At 41.1% G+C, this 15,316-nt stretch overlaps 1 protein-coding gene across 1 annotated transcript in view; it reads left to right on the top strand.

Moving 5' to 3' along the window:
• The window catches only part of LOC139944014 (equilibrative nucleobase transporter 1-like), a 31,312-nt gene continuing 15,996 nt past the window's right edge, over positions 1-15,316 (top strand). The window contains exons 1-2 of the mRNA XM_071940947.1: positions 1-396; positions 2,011-2,134. Coding sequence (XP_071797048.1) covers positions 41-396; positions 2,011-2,134 — 480 coding nt within the window. The 5' untranslated portion in view covers positions 1-40. The remainder of the gene's footprint in view (positions 397-2,010; positions 2,135-15,316) is intronic.

Below are 15,316 nucleotides of genomic sequence, written 5' to 3'. Positions count from 1 at the left end.
TCAAAGTCAGTGAAAAGTCATTAAAAAATCTCTGTCCAAAATGTTTCGTCCCGAAGTGAAGAGAGTTCTTCTTTTGGTCATAGGTGCCATCGAGTGTCTGTTTTTTGGTGGTTGGATTTTCGGATGGGCCTCTTTGGTGTTTGTTTTTAAACAAGAAGGGTACTTCTCCGATGAGTGTACCACCGGCTCATCGACAGTTGTGCCGGAAAATCGCACCGGATCACCGGGGGAGTCACCAACCACCACGCTGCCTGTGACCGTGGGGAACTGTGAAGAGCAGGACCGCCAGCTTCAGCTTGTGTTCACGGTCGCAAACTTTTGCGTAGCCGGGGCAGCGTTTCCACTTGGCCTGATGTTCGACAAACTTGGAACTTTATTTATGCGAATTTTAATAAGGTGAGAATAATGTTTAATGGAAATTTGCATCGGGGATTTGGTTTTACGACACTTTTTCACCGATGTGTGTCAGCACGTAAGTCACCTGGAAGTGGTATTTTGTCAAAATAAAGCTTTTGTCAATAATATGTGTTTTGATGAGTGGAATGTGAATAAACAGTTAACTAAGGCTCTAAAATTAGTTATTATCTTATTTACAAATTTAAGAGTAGGCCCCGACCCGAGACGCGCTGTTCGTGACGTCAATCGAGGCGCGATATTTAAAGAGAAAATGCTGCACAGCGCTGAAAAAGACGTCGGACCGGACCACTAGGCACTATTGCTCTTGTGGGTATGAACAGCCGTGCAGACTGACCCCATCTTGAGTTGTTTTCGCATCCAGCAGCAGTACACTTGGTCGACAATGCCGGAAAATGCAAGATTTGTTTTCTTTCGAAACGTACAAACTCACTAATTGCCCATGTACTTTGCACGTGTGTTTACTCTACTTATCAAGGCAAAATCTGCCTCGATTTACGTCACAAAAGGGGTAGGCGGAGTCAACCCCCAACTAAAATGAAAAAAAAAATCTCTTTCCAGGTGACTTTAATACTTTTCCGAGCTCTGTGAAAAAAATCAGAGGCTTATTACTCGGGTGGGATTCGAACCCACGACCTTTGCAATTCAGTCTTACCAACTAGACCACCGAAATGGCCCACTGAAGCTAGACGCATTTCCAAGGACTCAATAGCTGGAATATTGTTGGAAGATTGCGTATGAATTTAAGCATAGGGCAAAATAGAACATGCCCTTTTTAGCGGGCATTCTAAGATTTTTCGGGACCTCCTTAAAGCCTACGTTCGCGAAGACATGGGTCCTTTAATTGTCACATAAAGCTGTTCAGCAGAAAAGCTTGATTGACAAATTTCTTGGCTGATATCTAAGCAAATCTAACCTGTATTTGGCGAGTGTTTACAGGCTTAACTATTATTATTATTATTATTATTATTGGTTTATTAAAAACATCCGAACTTGGCAGCCAGAGGCTGAATAGCGTTTAAAATTACAGAGCATTTGAAAATATATATACTATTTTTGAAATTACAGATAAACATTTAGGATATAAAAATATTTATTTAAGTACGAAATACAAAATTCAAGATATTCAAAGACCAAAATATAAAAAAAATTTCCACTAGGGAGGCATAACACACCTCTTGCTACAAACTCTGTTAAGTGCTACTATTCATTTAATATTTTAAAAGAACATAAATAGAAGCACGAAATAAAGCATTGCAATACTATAGCATGCAGAAGGAGACAAGTTAAACAATAAATAGCAATTGCACACAAAACAAGCAAGGTAAAAAAGAACTATTTCTTATTTAAGGGAGATGTCAGTGTGGCTGTTCTTATATCGATTAGTACGGCATCTAACAATGGATAACGTGTTAGAATTCCTCAATAATTGTTATTTCTTGCTGAAGGGAGCCAGTCTCGGCCCAACACACAGACGACACGGGCTGGTGTGGATTCAAGGTGGATACAACTTTGTATATTAAAAAAAAACACCACTGGAATACTATAAAACTACAAATTGTATCTTTAGCCCATTTCCGATTCTATTTGTGGTAGTGTTCTGATGTTTGCTGGTAGTCTGATGTTCGGTTTGAGTTCTAGCTCCAGGGCCTTTCTAGTTTTCCCGGCTGCAGTCTGTGTTTCGATGGGTGGAGTGCAACTACTAGTTGTCAACTTACAGGTACAGTTCAACTTACAAACTTCGGAGTCTTAAAGACACTGGACATTATTGATAATTACTCAAAATAATTATCAGCATAAAACCAAACTTGTTAACGAGTAATGGGGAGAGGTTGATAGTATAAAACATTGTGAGAAACGGCTCCCTGAAGTGACGTAGTTTTTGAAAAAGAAGTAGTTTTTCACGAAATTGATTTCGAGACCTCAAATTTCATGAATATGTTGAGATACACCAAGTGAGAAGACTGTTCTTTGACAATTACCAATAGTGTCCACGGTCTTCAAAGACACTGGACACTATTGGTATAATTGTCAAAGACCAGTCTGTACGTATCTCAACATATGCATAAAAGGACAAACCTGTGAAAATTTGAGCTCAATTCACTTCAGAAGGAGCTATTTCCCACAATGTAATTACCAATAGTGTCCACTGCCTTTAAAGGGCACTGGACACGCGTCAAAAACCAGTATTCTCAGTTGGTGTACCCTCATTTGATGTATAACATTTATATTCCAGATGCCTAAAATAGGCTTCAGGCCTGAAGTATTTTAACATTTTATAACACTGGTCTTTGGTAATTTTACCAAATGTGCCCAGTCGGGTGCCTTTAAAGATTAGAAGAGAAGAGTCATTTTTGGCTGCAGGGTATACTTTGGGCAAATGGTATACACCAACATGCTTAAAGAATAACAAAACTGTAAATACACTGGACACTATTGGTAATTTTCAAAAACTATAAGCATTCACAGTTGGTGTATCTTAACATATGCATTCATGAAATAACAAACCCTTGAAAATTTTAGCTCAATTGGTCGTCGAAGTTGCGAGATAATAATGAAACAAAAAACACCCTTGTCACACATGCTTGATTTCGAGACCTCAAATTCAAAATCCGAGGTCTCGAAATCAAAATTGTGGAAAATCACCTCTTTCTCGAAAACTACATTATTTCAGAGACAGCCGCTTCTCACAATGTTTTATACCATCAACCTCTCCCCATTACTCGTAACCAAGAAAGGTTTCGAGTAATAAACAATAGTGTCCATTTGAATGTTTGGTTTAATTAGCTGTTCCGACCTACCGTCGGAACAGGTTTTGTTTCTGTCGTGATTTTTATTTTTTTTCTTATTCTTTGTTTCTGCCTAAAACCCATAGCATTTGTACACGTTTTTTTCTTTAAGCCTAATCTCCCAAACCATAATACGAAAGAGTGAGTTTATTATACCAAATTGTAGCTTAGAACATAAGCTTTACTCTAAATGTAAAAAATTTTAAGAATCTTAATTAATTAACCACGTAATCTTTATTTGAATATAACTGGATGCAGTCGCTTCCATGTTATTGTTAAATATTATCTTTGGTAAATGCCATGCAGTATGTACCTATCATGAGTTGTGACTTCTTGAGATGAGTCTACGCGTTTGAATATAACTGGATGCAGTCACTTCCATGTTATTGTTAAACATTCTCTATGGTAAATGCCATACAGTATGTAACTATCATGAGTTGTGACTTCTTGAGAGGAAGTCTACTCATTCTGTTTTCCTACCATCGTTCAGGACCCATAACAATCTAACCGAGTTCCGGGCCCATATACTTTGCACGCGACTAAGTACGAAGGTTTAGGGATTTCGTTCAAACGAACGTGCGTAATTGAATAGGGGTTTTTGACGACGACGATACTGTTGGCATGTGGCCTAAATAAGGATTGAGGAACGAGGAGACTTCTGAGCTGTTACAACTGTTTAATCAGCCATGTTGAATAACACCGCCCTCTGTTGGCGGGTGGATATGTGACATCCCCCTTTAAAAAAAAAAAATTTGAATCCAAGAACAGTGTAAAATCACAGATTTTAAATACAACAAAATTATAATGTTGAACACAGGTTTTTGTGCTCTTTGATCAAATTCATGATGAATCAACTGCATTCATCCGTAGAAAAATGGTTGGTTAATGATCCTGTATTTTAGGATTCCACTGGAGGTTTTTTCCAGTCTATCACATGAGGTTTAGAAATAAAATAAAAAGTTTTCTGTGAATGAACTCAAAAGTTTGAAGCATTGTGGTCTTTGGTTGCTAGAGGAGTCTGGTGTGGTTTAAATAAAAGAAACTTTGGTTTTGTCAAAAAGAAGAATTTTTTGTAAGAAACTGAGTATCAGTTTTTGCAAGAAAAAATTTTTTAGTAAAAGTTTGAGTATATCATGGGTGGCATCATGATGGAGTGTTCAATGTTCAATGTTCACAATGAGAGTTTCTCAGGTTTCCGCACAAGTCTTCCAGAGCGAGTTTTGTACTCTGGATGTTGAACCGTTGGTTGATGGAGAGGTGGTGGGGTTGGTGTGTTGACACGTGGGGGGGGGGGGGGGTGGTGACTGGAGGTTGGGGCGATGACTGTGAGGGTGTCTGAGGGTCAATGTCAAAGGTCACTCGCTTCTTGACTGGTTCCAAGTCACGAATGTGTCTGCGGTTGCGACGGAGGATACTTCCATTGGGGGTGCGGACTATGTATGACCTCGGTTCATGACATTTCTCCGCTACAGTGGCTGGTGTCCAACGGCCACTGTTGGGGTCAAGAATGGAGACGGTTTGACCGGACCGTAGGGGAGGGAGATCTCTGGCTTGTCTGTCATGGTATTGTTTCTGGGTACTCTGACGCTCATACAAACGCTCTTGGATCTTGGCACGAGCTGCGAGGGAGTTGCGGATTTTCGCAGGTAAGTTGCCTCTGAGTTTTCTGTTGTAGAGGATTTGAGCTGGGCTGGGAATAGTATGGTCAACTGGGGTCGTTCGAAGACAGAGGAGTGCCATATTTACATCACTGTCACTGGATCGAGCCTTTCGTATGGTTTTCTTGACTGTTTGGATTGTGCGCTCGATGAAACCGTTGGATCTGGGGTAGTGGGGTGAAGAAGTGATATGGTCAAAACACCATGAGACGGAGAAATCTTTGTACTGTTTTGAGTCGTAGTGCCTGGCATTGTCACTGACAACTCTCTCAGGGATACCTTGTTCGGCGAAGATTTGTTTGGTGGCGTTTACAACTGCTTGGCTTGTGCATGGCACTGGTAGCTTCCGGATGAATGGAAACTTTGAGTAGTAGTCAGCCACGATGAGAAAATTATCACCTTCGAAGAAGAACAGGTCAGTACCGACAACTTGCCACGGGCGAGTGGGGACAGTGTGTTGAAGAAGAGTTTCTCGTGGTTGTGCTGTCTGGAACCGCTGGCAAGTTGGGCAGTTTTTCACAAGTGTGTCGATGTCTTTGGTTATGCCTACCCAAAAGACACACTCTTTGGCTCTCAGCTTGGTTTTTTCGCTACCCTGGTGGCCTTCATGGAGCTGGAGGAGGACATGTTGTTGCTGTGAAGCGGGGATGATAATGCACTCACCCTTAACAATAAGTCCATCTTCGACTGCAAGCTCGTCACGAAAGGGCCAGTACTGATGGAGAGCTTTGGGGACGTCATAACGTCGCTCTGGCCATCCTTTTATGATTATATCTTTGAGTGTCATGAGGGTGGTATCCAAGGCTGTTTCATGTTGGAGAGAGCGAATGCGCGGTTGTGTGAACTGGACAAAGGTCACATGCAGGTCAAGGTCTATGTGATTGGCGTCTGGTACAGGGAGACGAGATAAGCCATCAGGCAGGAGCATTTCATTCCCTGGTCTGTAGGTTACTGTGACATCGTAGGGTTGGAGACGGAGAAGCATTCGCTGCAGTCTCGGAGGAGCGGCTTTTAGTGATTTGCGCTGAATCATCTCCAGGGGCTTGTGGTCACTTTCTACAGTGAAATGATCGCCATATATGTATGTGTGAAAACGTTCACATCCAAAGACAACTGCAAGGAGTTCACGCTCTATGTTGGCATACCGTTGTTCTGCCGGACTGAGGGATTTTGAAGCAAAGGCGACCGGTTTGCCGTCTTGGGTTAGAGCTGCACCCAGGCCTTTCATGGAGGCATCTACTTGGATGGTCGTCTTTTTGGAGGGGTCAAAGTAAGTGAGGATCGTCTCAGCACAGATGAGGTCTTTGACTTTCTCGAAAGCCCTCTGATGTGAAGGAGACCAGATGAAGTCAATGTCTTTCTTTAGGAGAGCCCTTAGGTCAGATGTATGGTCGGACAGGTTCGGGATGAAGGGACTGAGATAGGTCACCATGCCAAGGAATTCCTGGAGTCCTGTCTTATCCTGAGGTGGATTGATCTGTTTGATGGCTGTAACCTTCGCTGGGTCGGGGTGTACACCATGCTTATCGTAGATCATACCAAAGAACTTTATCTGTGGGGTCTTGATCGCACACTTTGAGCTATTGAACATCAGTCCGTACTGGTTGGCGGCTTTCATCAGATGATGAAGATTTTTGTCATGATCTGCCTCAGTCGCGCCAAAAACTACAATGTCATCTGCAATGCCAATTGCACCAGGACAGCTCTCAAGAAATTGGTCCATGCGTAGCTGGAACACGTCTTGGCTCATCACTAGGCCAAAGGGTAGTCTCAAGTAGCAATAGCGACCGAAGGGGCTGTTGAATGTTGTGAGTAGAGCGCTTTCGTCATCCAGTTTCACCGACCAGTAGCCATTCTTGGCATCTAGCTTGCTGAAGAATTTGGCACCTGAGAACTTATGGGTGATTTCTTCTATGGTCGGAGTTTTGTGGTGACATCTTTTGATTGCGTTGTTAAGATCTTTCGGATCGAGGCAGACACGCAGTTTCCCATTCTCTCGTCTGGAGACTGTCAAACTGCTTACCCAATCAGTCGGCTCAGTGACGCGTCTGATCACTCCTTGTTGCTCCATGTTCTCTAGCTCAGACTTCAATTCATCTTTGATCTTTATGGGGCATTTGCGGGGAGCACTGATTGTAGGGTGGGCATTTTCATCCAGGACGATGTGGTATTTGCCAGGGAAGTTACCAATCCTGTCAAACTGGTCAGGGTATTGGCGTTGTAGATCCTGAGTGCAGCTGATAGAGGGGCACTGTGGTGTCGTTATTGCACAGTGCAGAGTCACAAGCTGCAGTTTGCGAGAAGTGGGCAAACCAAGGATTGCTGGGCCGTCAGAGTCCACGACGAAGAAATCTGCTGTCACCCAGGCACTTCCATCATACCGGCAGGGAAGGGAAGTAGAACCATATTGCTTTATTCTTGTGTTGTTGTAAGCAGTCAGTATGGCTTTATGGTTGGATGTAGAGTCAGAACTTGGAAATCCACCAGAGTCAAGTCTGTCTGGAAACATGCGGCGGTACATTCTCAGGGGTATTGTGTTGCCCTGGGCTCCTGTATCGACTTTGACGCGGAGCTTCACCAGCATTTTCCGGTCACGTTTCACCTCGATGAAAGTGAAAACCTCATCTCGTGTGTCAGGGCTGTCGTGCTGCTCAGCATTGTGTATGGCACTGATGTTTGAGACAAGGATTGGGCTTATGACCATCTCATTAAAGTCATCTTCAAACTCACTCTCGTAATCTTGCTCAGAGATGTAGTGTACTTTTGGATTAGGCCTCTTGCGCCCTCTAGAGGGAGTACGGGGCTTACGACGAGAGGGTGGTCTATCACGTGTTCTGGGCTGCCTATCATTGAAACCAGTGGAACGGCAGACGTTTTGCCAGTGGTTCTTCTTGCCACACTTATGGCAAGTTGAGTTGTATGCCGGGCAACAGTCTCTCGGGCGGAAGGGGTGTGTGCGTCCACAGTTACGGCATGTTCGCTTGGAGCGGATGGCATCAACTGTTGCAGCATCAGGTGGTGCTGTCGGTTGGACTTGGGCAAGCTGACGCATGTGGTTGATCGAAGCTTCATGTGTTCGTCCTAGGTCAAGGGTTTGCTGTATTGTAAGCGTTTTGTCCTTGCCGAGGATATCTTTCTGGACTTCAGTGTACTTCACACCCGCTATGAACTGTTCAATGACCCGGTCCTGGAACTCAGCATCATCCTTGAACTCACACTTTTGGGCATGAAGTTTGAGTCGAGAGAGAAAATCATCTATTGTTTCACTATCACGTTGAGCAAACTTCTGTAGGTACAGCCTAGCCACACGAAAATTCTCTTTGGGCTGAATTTGTGCCATGAATTTGGACCACACAACTGTAGGGTCTTTTTTCTCGGGCTCTGTGAGGCTCCATGAGTTGTAGATCTTTATGCCTGTGGCTCCCATGAACAATAGAATGTGATCAACTTGCTTGTCAACAGGTATATCTTTGACAGAAAAATATAAGGCACACTACTGCTGAAATAACTGTATTGAGTTGGCTTGGTCAGCATCTTCCCAGTTCATTCTGGGGCTTAATCCTGCGTTCTCTGACATGGCGGTACTTTAGTTGAGACACTGTGGTTAAAATATGAAGGAGATTGCACGGCTTACCAAGTTAGCAGGAGCTCGGGATCGGGTTGAGGTCGCCACTGAACGGGTGATGCACGTTGTCTGTGACTGTGTGTGTACGTGTAGTGATGTACACAAAACGCTGTGTTGGCTCCGTATGATTTGGTGCACAAAAACGATGTCAAACTTCAATTTCCTGACAGAGAATTTCGCTAGAAAGTGTCTAAAAGTACTGTCTTTACTATGTATTTTCATGTATAGTAGTTTACCGCTGCCACCATGTTGGCATGTGGCCTAAATAAGGATTGAGGAACGAGGAGACTTCTGAGCTGTTACAACTGTTTAATCAGCCATGTTGAATAACACCGCCCTCTGTTGGCGGGTGGATATGTGACAGATACACCATCGTGTCCACAGATTTACACTAAACTTAAACAGTTTGCAGATAATGATAGTTGAAAGCTTCCCTTAAAATATTACTTGCTGTGGTGTTGTAGTTTTTGAGAAATTTGTGAAAAAAACTGTCAACGTATGACTGGGACCGAGTTGGTTTGGGACCGAGTTGACCGGTGTCATGACAAAAACTGTCCGCTGGCAATAAGTGTCCGCTGAGCATGCGCAGTAGACCCTGGACACTATTTGGCATGTATTACGTGACAAATAGTGTCCGCCCAACAAAAAGTGTCCGGGCGCCGTGCTGCACAGTGCTGATTTATATTAAAAGTAAATACAAGCCAAAAAAATAGACGAACAGAACACTCAAAAGTATGTCAAGATTAGTATCTTATCATGAAAACAGTGCAGGTTTAAAAAGTACGAATTGTGAAAGTGCTAAAATGTTCTTACGAATTATTTACAATAAAATACAACGAAGAAAGCGTTCAAGTAAATACAAGACATGTATAATAAAATACAACGAAGAAAGCGTTCAAGTAAAGACAAGGTTTTGCGTGTCTAAAAATATTATGTTATATACAAATTACACTAAAAATTAACCATTTACAAAAATACATGGAAATACAATATAAACAACTCTGAAAAGTATAACAATATACAGGCGAAATACGAAATATAAAAATAGTACGATATAATTAAAATCAGAAATAGACATTCATGATAAACCTGTCATTTAGAACACGAACAGCTGTTGGATAAAAACGCTGCAAAGCACGGTTGGATCCAAATTTAATTGAACGGAAACGATTCTTAGACCGCATGGGCTGAACGAGGGAATGTGCTGGGTGAAACTGGTCATCTCATAGAGAGGGCTCGTTTTTTAACTCGAGAGAGATACAGTTCATCAAGTGATGGAAGTTGGCAACCTATGATTTTACTAGCGGTGCGAACGATCCGGCTGATACGCTTCCGGTCATCGGCTGTTGCATTGCCCCACCAAACGATCACTCTCAATCACCGCTCGGTAGAACTTCAACAGAAGTGGCTGACTGACATGGAAGCTTCTCAGCCGTCTCAAGAAAAATAATCTTTGCAACAAGTGTCCGCTGAGCATGCGCAGTAGACCCTGGACACTATTTGGCATGTATTACGTGACAAATAGTGTCCGCCCAACAAAAAGTGTCCGGGCGCCGTGCTGCACAGTGCTGATTTATATTAAAAGTAAATACAAGCCAAAAAAATAGACGAACAGAACACTCAAAAGTATGTCCAGATTAGTATCTTATCATGAAAACAGTGCAGGTTTAAAAAGTACGAATTGTGAAAGTGCTAAAATGTTCTTACGAATTATTTACAATAAAATACAACGAAGAAAGCGTTCAAGTAAATACATGATATGTATAATAAAATACAACGAAGAAAGCGTTCAAGTAAAGACAAGGTTTTGCGTGTCTAAAAATATTATGTTATATACAAATTACACTAAAAATTAACCATTTACAAAAATACATGGAAATACAAAATATAAACAACTCTGAAAAGTATTACAATATACAGGCGAAATACGAAATATAAAAATAGTACGATATAATTAAAATCAGAAATATACATTCATGATAAACCTGTCATTTAGAACACGAACAGCTGTTGGATAAAAACTCTGCAAAGTACGGTTGGATCCAGGTTTAATTGAACGGAAACGATTCTTAGACCGCATGGGCTGAACGAGGGAATGTGCTGGGTGAAACTGGTCATCTCATAGAGAGGGCTCGTTTTTTAACTCGAGAGAGATACAGTTCATCAAGTGATGGAAGTTGGCAACCTATGCTTTTACTAGCGGTGCGAACGATCCGGCTGATACGCTTCCGGTCATCGGCTGTTGCATTGCCCCACCAAACGATCACTCTCAATCACCGCTCGGTAGAACTTCAACAGAAGTGGCTACCTGACATGGAAGCTTCTCAGCCGTCTCAAGAAAAATAATCTTTGCAACAAGTGTCCGCTGAGCATGCGCAGTAGACCCTGGACACTATTTGGCATGTATTACGTGACAAATAGTGTCGCCCAACAAAAAGTGTCCGGGCGCTGTGCTGCACAGTGCTGATTTATATTAAAAGTAAATACAAGCCAAAAAAATAGACGAACAGAACACTCAAAAGTATGTCAAGATTAGTATCTTATCATGAAAACAGTGCAGGTTTAAAAAGTACGAATTGTGAAAGTGCTAAAATGTTCTTACGAATTATTTACAATAAAATACAACGAAGAAAGCGTTCAAGTAAATACAAGACATGTATAATAAAATACAACGAAGAAAGCGTTCAAGTAAAGACAAGGTTTTGCGTGTCTAAAAATATTATGTTATATACAAATTACACTAAAAATTAACCATTTACAAAAATACATGGAAATACAATATAAACAACTCTGAAAAGTATTACAATATACAGGCGAAATACGAAATATAAAAATAGTACAATATAATTAAAATCAGAAATAGACATTCATGATAAACCTGTCATTTAGAACACGAACAATATACAGGCGAAATACGAAATATAAAAATAGTACGATATAATTAAAATCAGAAATATACATTCATGATAAACCTGTCATTTAGAACACGAACAGCTGTTGGATAAAAACTCTGCAAAGTACGGTTGGATCCAAATTTAATTGAACGGAAACGATTCTTAGACCGCATGGGCTGAACGAGGGAATGTGCTGGGTGAAACTGGTCATCTACTATAGAGAGGGCTCGTTTTTTAACTCGAGAGAGATACAGTTCATCAAGTGATGGAAGTTGGCAACCTATGATTTTACTAGCGGTGCGAACGATCCGGCTGATACGCTTCCGGTCATCGGCTGTTGCATTGCCCCACCAAACGATCACTCTCAATCACCGCTCGGTAGAACTTCAACAGAAGTGGCTGACTGACATGGAAGCTTCTCAGCCGTCTCAAGAAAAATAATCTTTGCAACAAGTGTCCGCTGAGCATGCGCAGTAGACCCTGGACACTATTTGGCATGTATTACGTGACAAATAGTGTCCGCCCAACAAAAAGTGTCCGGGCGCCGTGCTGCACAGTGCTGATTTATATTAAAAGTAAATACAAGCCAAAAAAATAGACGAACAGAACACTCAAAAGTATGTCAAGATTAGTATCTTATCATGAAAACAGTGCAGGTTTAAAAAGTACGATTTGTGAAAGTGCTAAAATGTTCTTACGAATTATTTACAATAAAATACAACGAAGAAAGCGTTCAAGTAAAGACAAGACCGTCAAAAGTATGTCATGGTTAGTATTTACTATTTTACTTAATAAGTAATTAAAAAGTGCAGGTTAAAAGTACGAATTGTGAAAGTGCCAAATGATCATAAATAATACGAATATTATATTCAAACACAAGCAGGAAAGCGTTACAAAAAAATAATAAATAAAACTAAAACTAAAAGGTTAAAAGGGCACACTATGATGATGCACGCTAACCGCGGACACTATTTAGCAAGCTTCCGTAAGCAATGTGACGTCGTGGACGCTTGACCAATCAGAACACAATAAGCTAATGAGCGGACACTTATTGCCAGCGGACAGTTTTTGTCATGACACCGGGCTCGTTTCAGGCGACGAGCGTAGACGACGAAAATAGACCGCCCGGGATTTGGAATGATTTACGGGTAAAGTCACCTTGTTTGCGCCGAGGACCAATTGCCTAAACTAATTCCAGTGTTTCGCGTTACTTTCGGATATTAGACCATGATCGACAAACAAAAACTCTTTGACAGGAATACAAAAGCAGAGATTTTATTATGCTGATCGTTTCTCTGGTGGTTGAGTGGCTCAGTTTTATAGAGCTGCTTATAATAAACAGGCAAAACATTTTGCTTTACAAAATTGCAGAAATTGAGCAGAACACCTGGATTCACAACTTGAACATGAGGCATGGGTTAAGCTGCTTTTTGTGTAAAAAGCTATTATGTAGTTTGGTCCTGGGCCAATGGCTTTTAAAGGAAAGAATCGCAGCGCTTACGTAATCAGGGAACTGTGCTTACGCTAAGCGTATTTTACAGCTTAGCATGGCATGTGTTCTTCACGTCACAATTCGCATCAAAAAATTTGCTACAGTTGACTAATTGTGCTCAACTCCTGCGAAACTTTCACTGCGAAAACAGTGACTTAAAAATTTGATTTGCGTTCGCAGGAAAAACCGTGCTTTACTTGAGACAAAAGTACGCAGGGGCGACTAGTGTGCTTTAGTGTTAAACTCGCGACTACAAATTATTATTTGAGTCGCGACTACTGTTTTTCTCTACTCCGTTATAATCGTGTCCACAAATCGACTACAAAATTTGTCCCGACTACCTGTTTGGTGAACCAGTTGTGTTGGTTACTACTATTCGCAACATAATTAATATTGCCCTTGTGGCATAGCGGCACAAATCTTGAGAATCCGTACTTTATCTCGACAAGTGTCATAGTTAGTTTTGAAGTGCGACTAGTGGAGTAGTAAATTTCACTAGTCACATCCATTTGCAACATAATTAAAAATTTGTCCCGACTATATTGGTGAACCAGTTGTGTTGCTTACTACTATTCGCAACATAATTTATATTGCCCTTGCGGCATAGCGGCACAAATCTTGAGAATCCGTACTTTATCTCGACAAGTGTCGTAGTTAGGTTTGAGGTGCGACTAGTCGAGTAGTAAATTTCACTAGTCACACCCATTCGCAACATAAGTAATATTGCCCTTGCGGCACATAGCGGTACAAATCTTGAGAATCCGTATTTTATCTCGATAAGTGTCGTAGTCAGGTTTGAGGTGCGACTAGTCGAGTAGTAAAATTCACTGGTCACCCATTCGCAACATAATTAATATTGCCTTTGCGGCACATAGCGGCACAAATCTTGAGAATCTGTATTTTATTTCGACTAGTTGAGTCATGATGGGAACTTGCTTAATGAAAAAAGATTCAGTAATCTGCTGAAGCATTGATTTCTGCGCTTACGTCAAGCGAAATAGACTGCTTATAGCAAGGATTTCTTTTGTTTGTGTGCTTCCAAGCTCGCACATTATTTTCCAAGCTTGCACATCACAGTAAGCGGAAAATGGTGATCGTAAGCGCAGACTTTTGTGGTCATAAGCCCTGTGAGTAGGTTTGGTAAGGCCTACACTTCAAACATGTAAAGTCAAAAAAGATTGTTAGTACATGAGGGGAAATCTTGTGAAACTGGTCCAATTTGACTCTGCTTCACTGCGTAAGCAAAGAATTGACACATCAGAAGCGCGGATATTATCGCTTACATAAAGCATATTTCACAGCTTAGCAGGGATATTTTTGCTTGTACGCGGTGAAACTTATCATATGTAATCTTTGCTTTGAACTAGTTGCACAGATATTTCAGCGCCTGCAAAGTAAGCGGAGAATGGTGGTTGTATAATAAATGGGCAGAGTTTGGTTGAAGCAGACAGAGCCATAAAACTGGGCCGTGTTCTATAGGGGAAATTATAGCTTGACATTATTTTTATGCCAGTTTTGGTCTCAGCGACGTACACATACAAGTACAGAGTCAGATACAGACATTACGGTGCAGAAATCGTGCAATTGAAATGTCTCATAAGAGCGCCCCCTATCGGCAGGAGTAGGAAAATAAAGGAGTATCTTACAAATTAATATGTGTTTTTAAACACGTAAAATAATATCAAATGGAAGCGTTAGGATGTTTAGCTTAATTCCTATCATAAAACTTATTAAGATTATCTATTAATTAACCAACAGTGACCCTCATTTACATATTAATTAGGAAATCTTTGCAGCATCATATCTCAAGAACTTCACGGCCGACTTTTCAACTGTTTGTTCTTAAAGACTCCTTGGGGGTTGGAGATTAATTTGAAAAAACTGTGACCTCAAGTTGACCTCTACTTCCGCGTCAACCAGAAGTGTCACCATATCTCAAGAACTATACAGCAGATTTTCAAAATATTTTCAGTTATAAACTCCTTAGGCATAAAATATTAACTTTAAAAAACCGTGACCTCAAGTTGACCCATACTTCCTGGTCAACCGGAAGTGGGACCATATCTCAAGAACTATACAACAGATTATCAATTTTTGTTCAGTTATAGACTCCTTGGGCATTCAAGATTAGTTTGAAACAACTTTGACCTAATGTTGACCTTTACTTCCGGGTCAACCGGAAGTGAGCCCAAATCTAAAAAAAGTACAAAGCTAATGTTCAAACTTCAGTTATAGACTCTAAGGCAATAAATATGAGCTTTGGAAAACTGTGACCCCAAGTTGACCTCTACTTCTGGGTCAACCTGAAGTGGGACTACATATCAAGATATACACAACCGATTTTATAGACTCCTTGACATTGCAGATTAATCTTTGGTAGCTGTGGGCCCATGTTGACCTTTACTTACGGGTCAACCGGGAAGTAAGACTTTATAACAAGAGCT

The sequence above is a fragment of the Asterias amurensis genome, chromosome 11 (genome assembly GCF_032118995.1).
Source record: "Asterias amurensis chromosome 11, ASM3211899v1".
Classification (NCBI taxonomy): Eukaryota; Metazoa; Echinodermata; class Asteroidea; order Forcipulatida; family Asteriidae; genus Asterias; species Asterias amurensis.
This window is presented reverse-complemented; position numbering and strand designations above follow the sequence as displayed.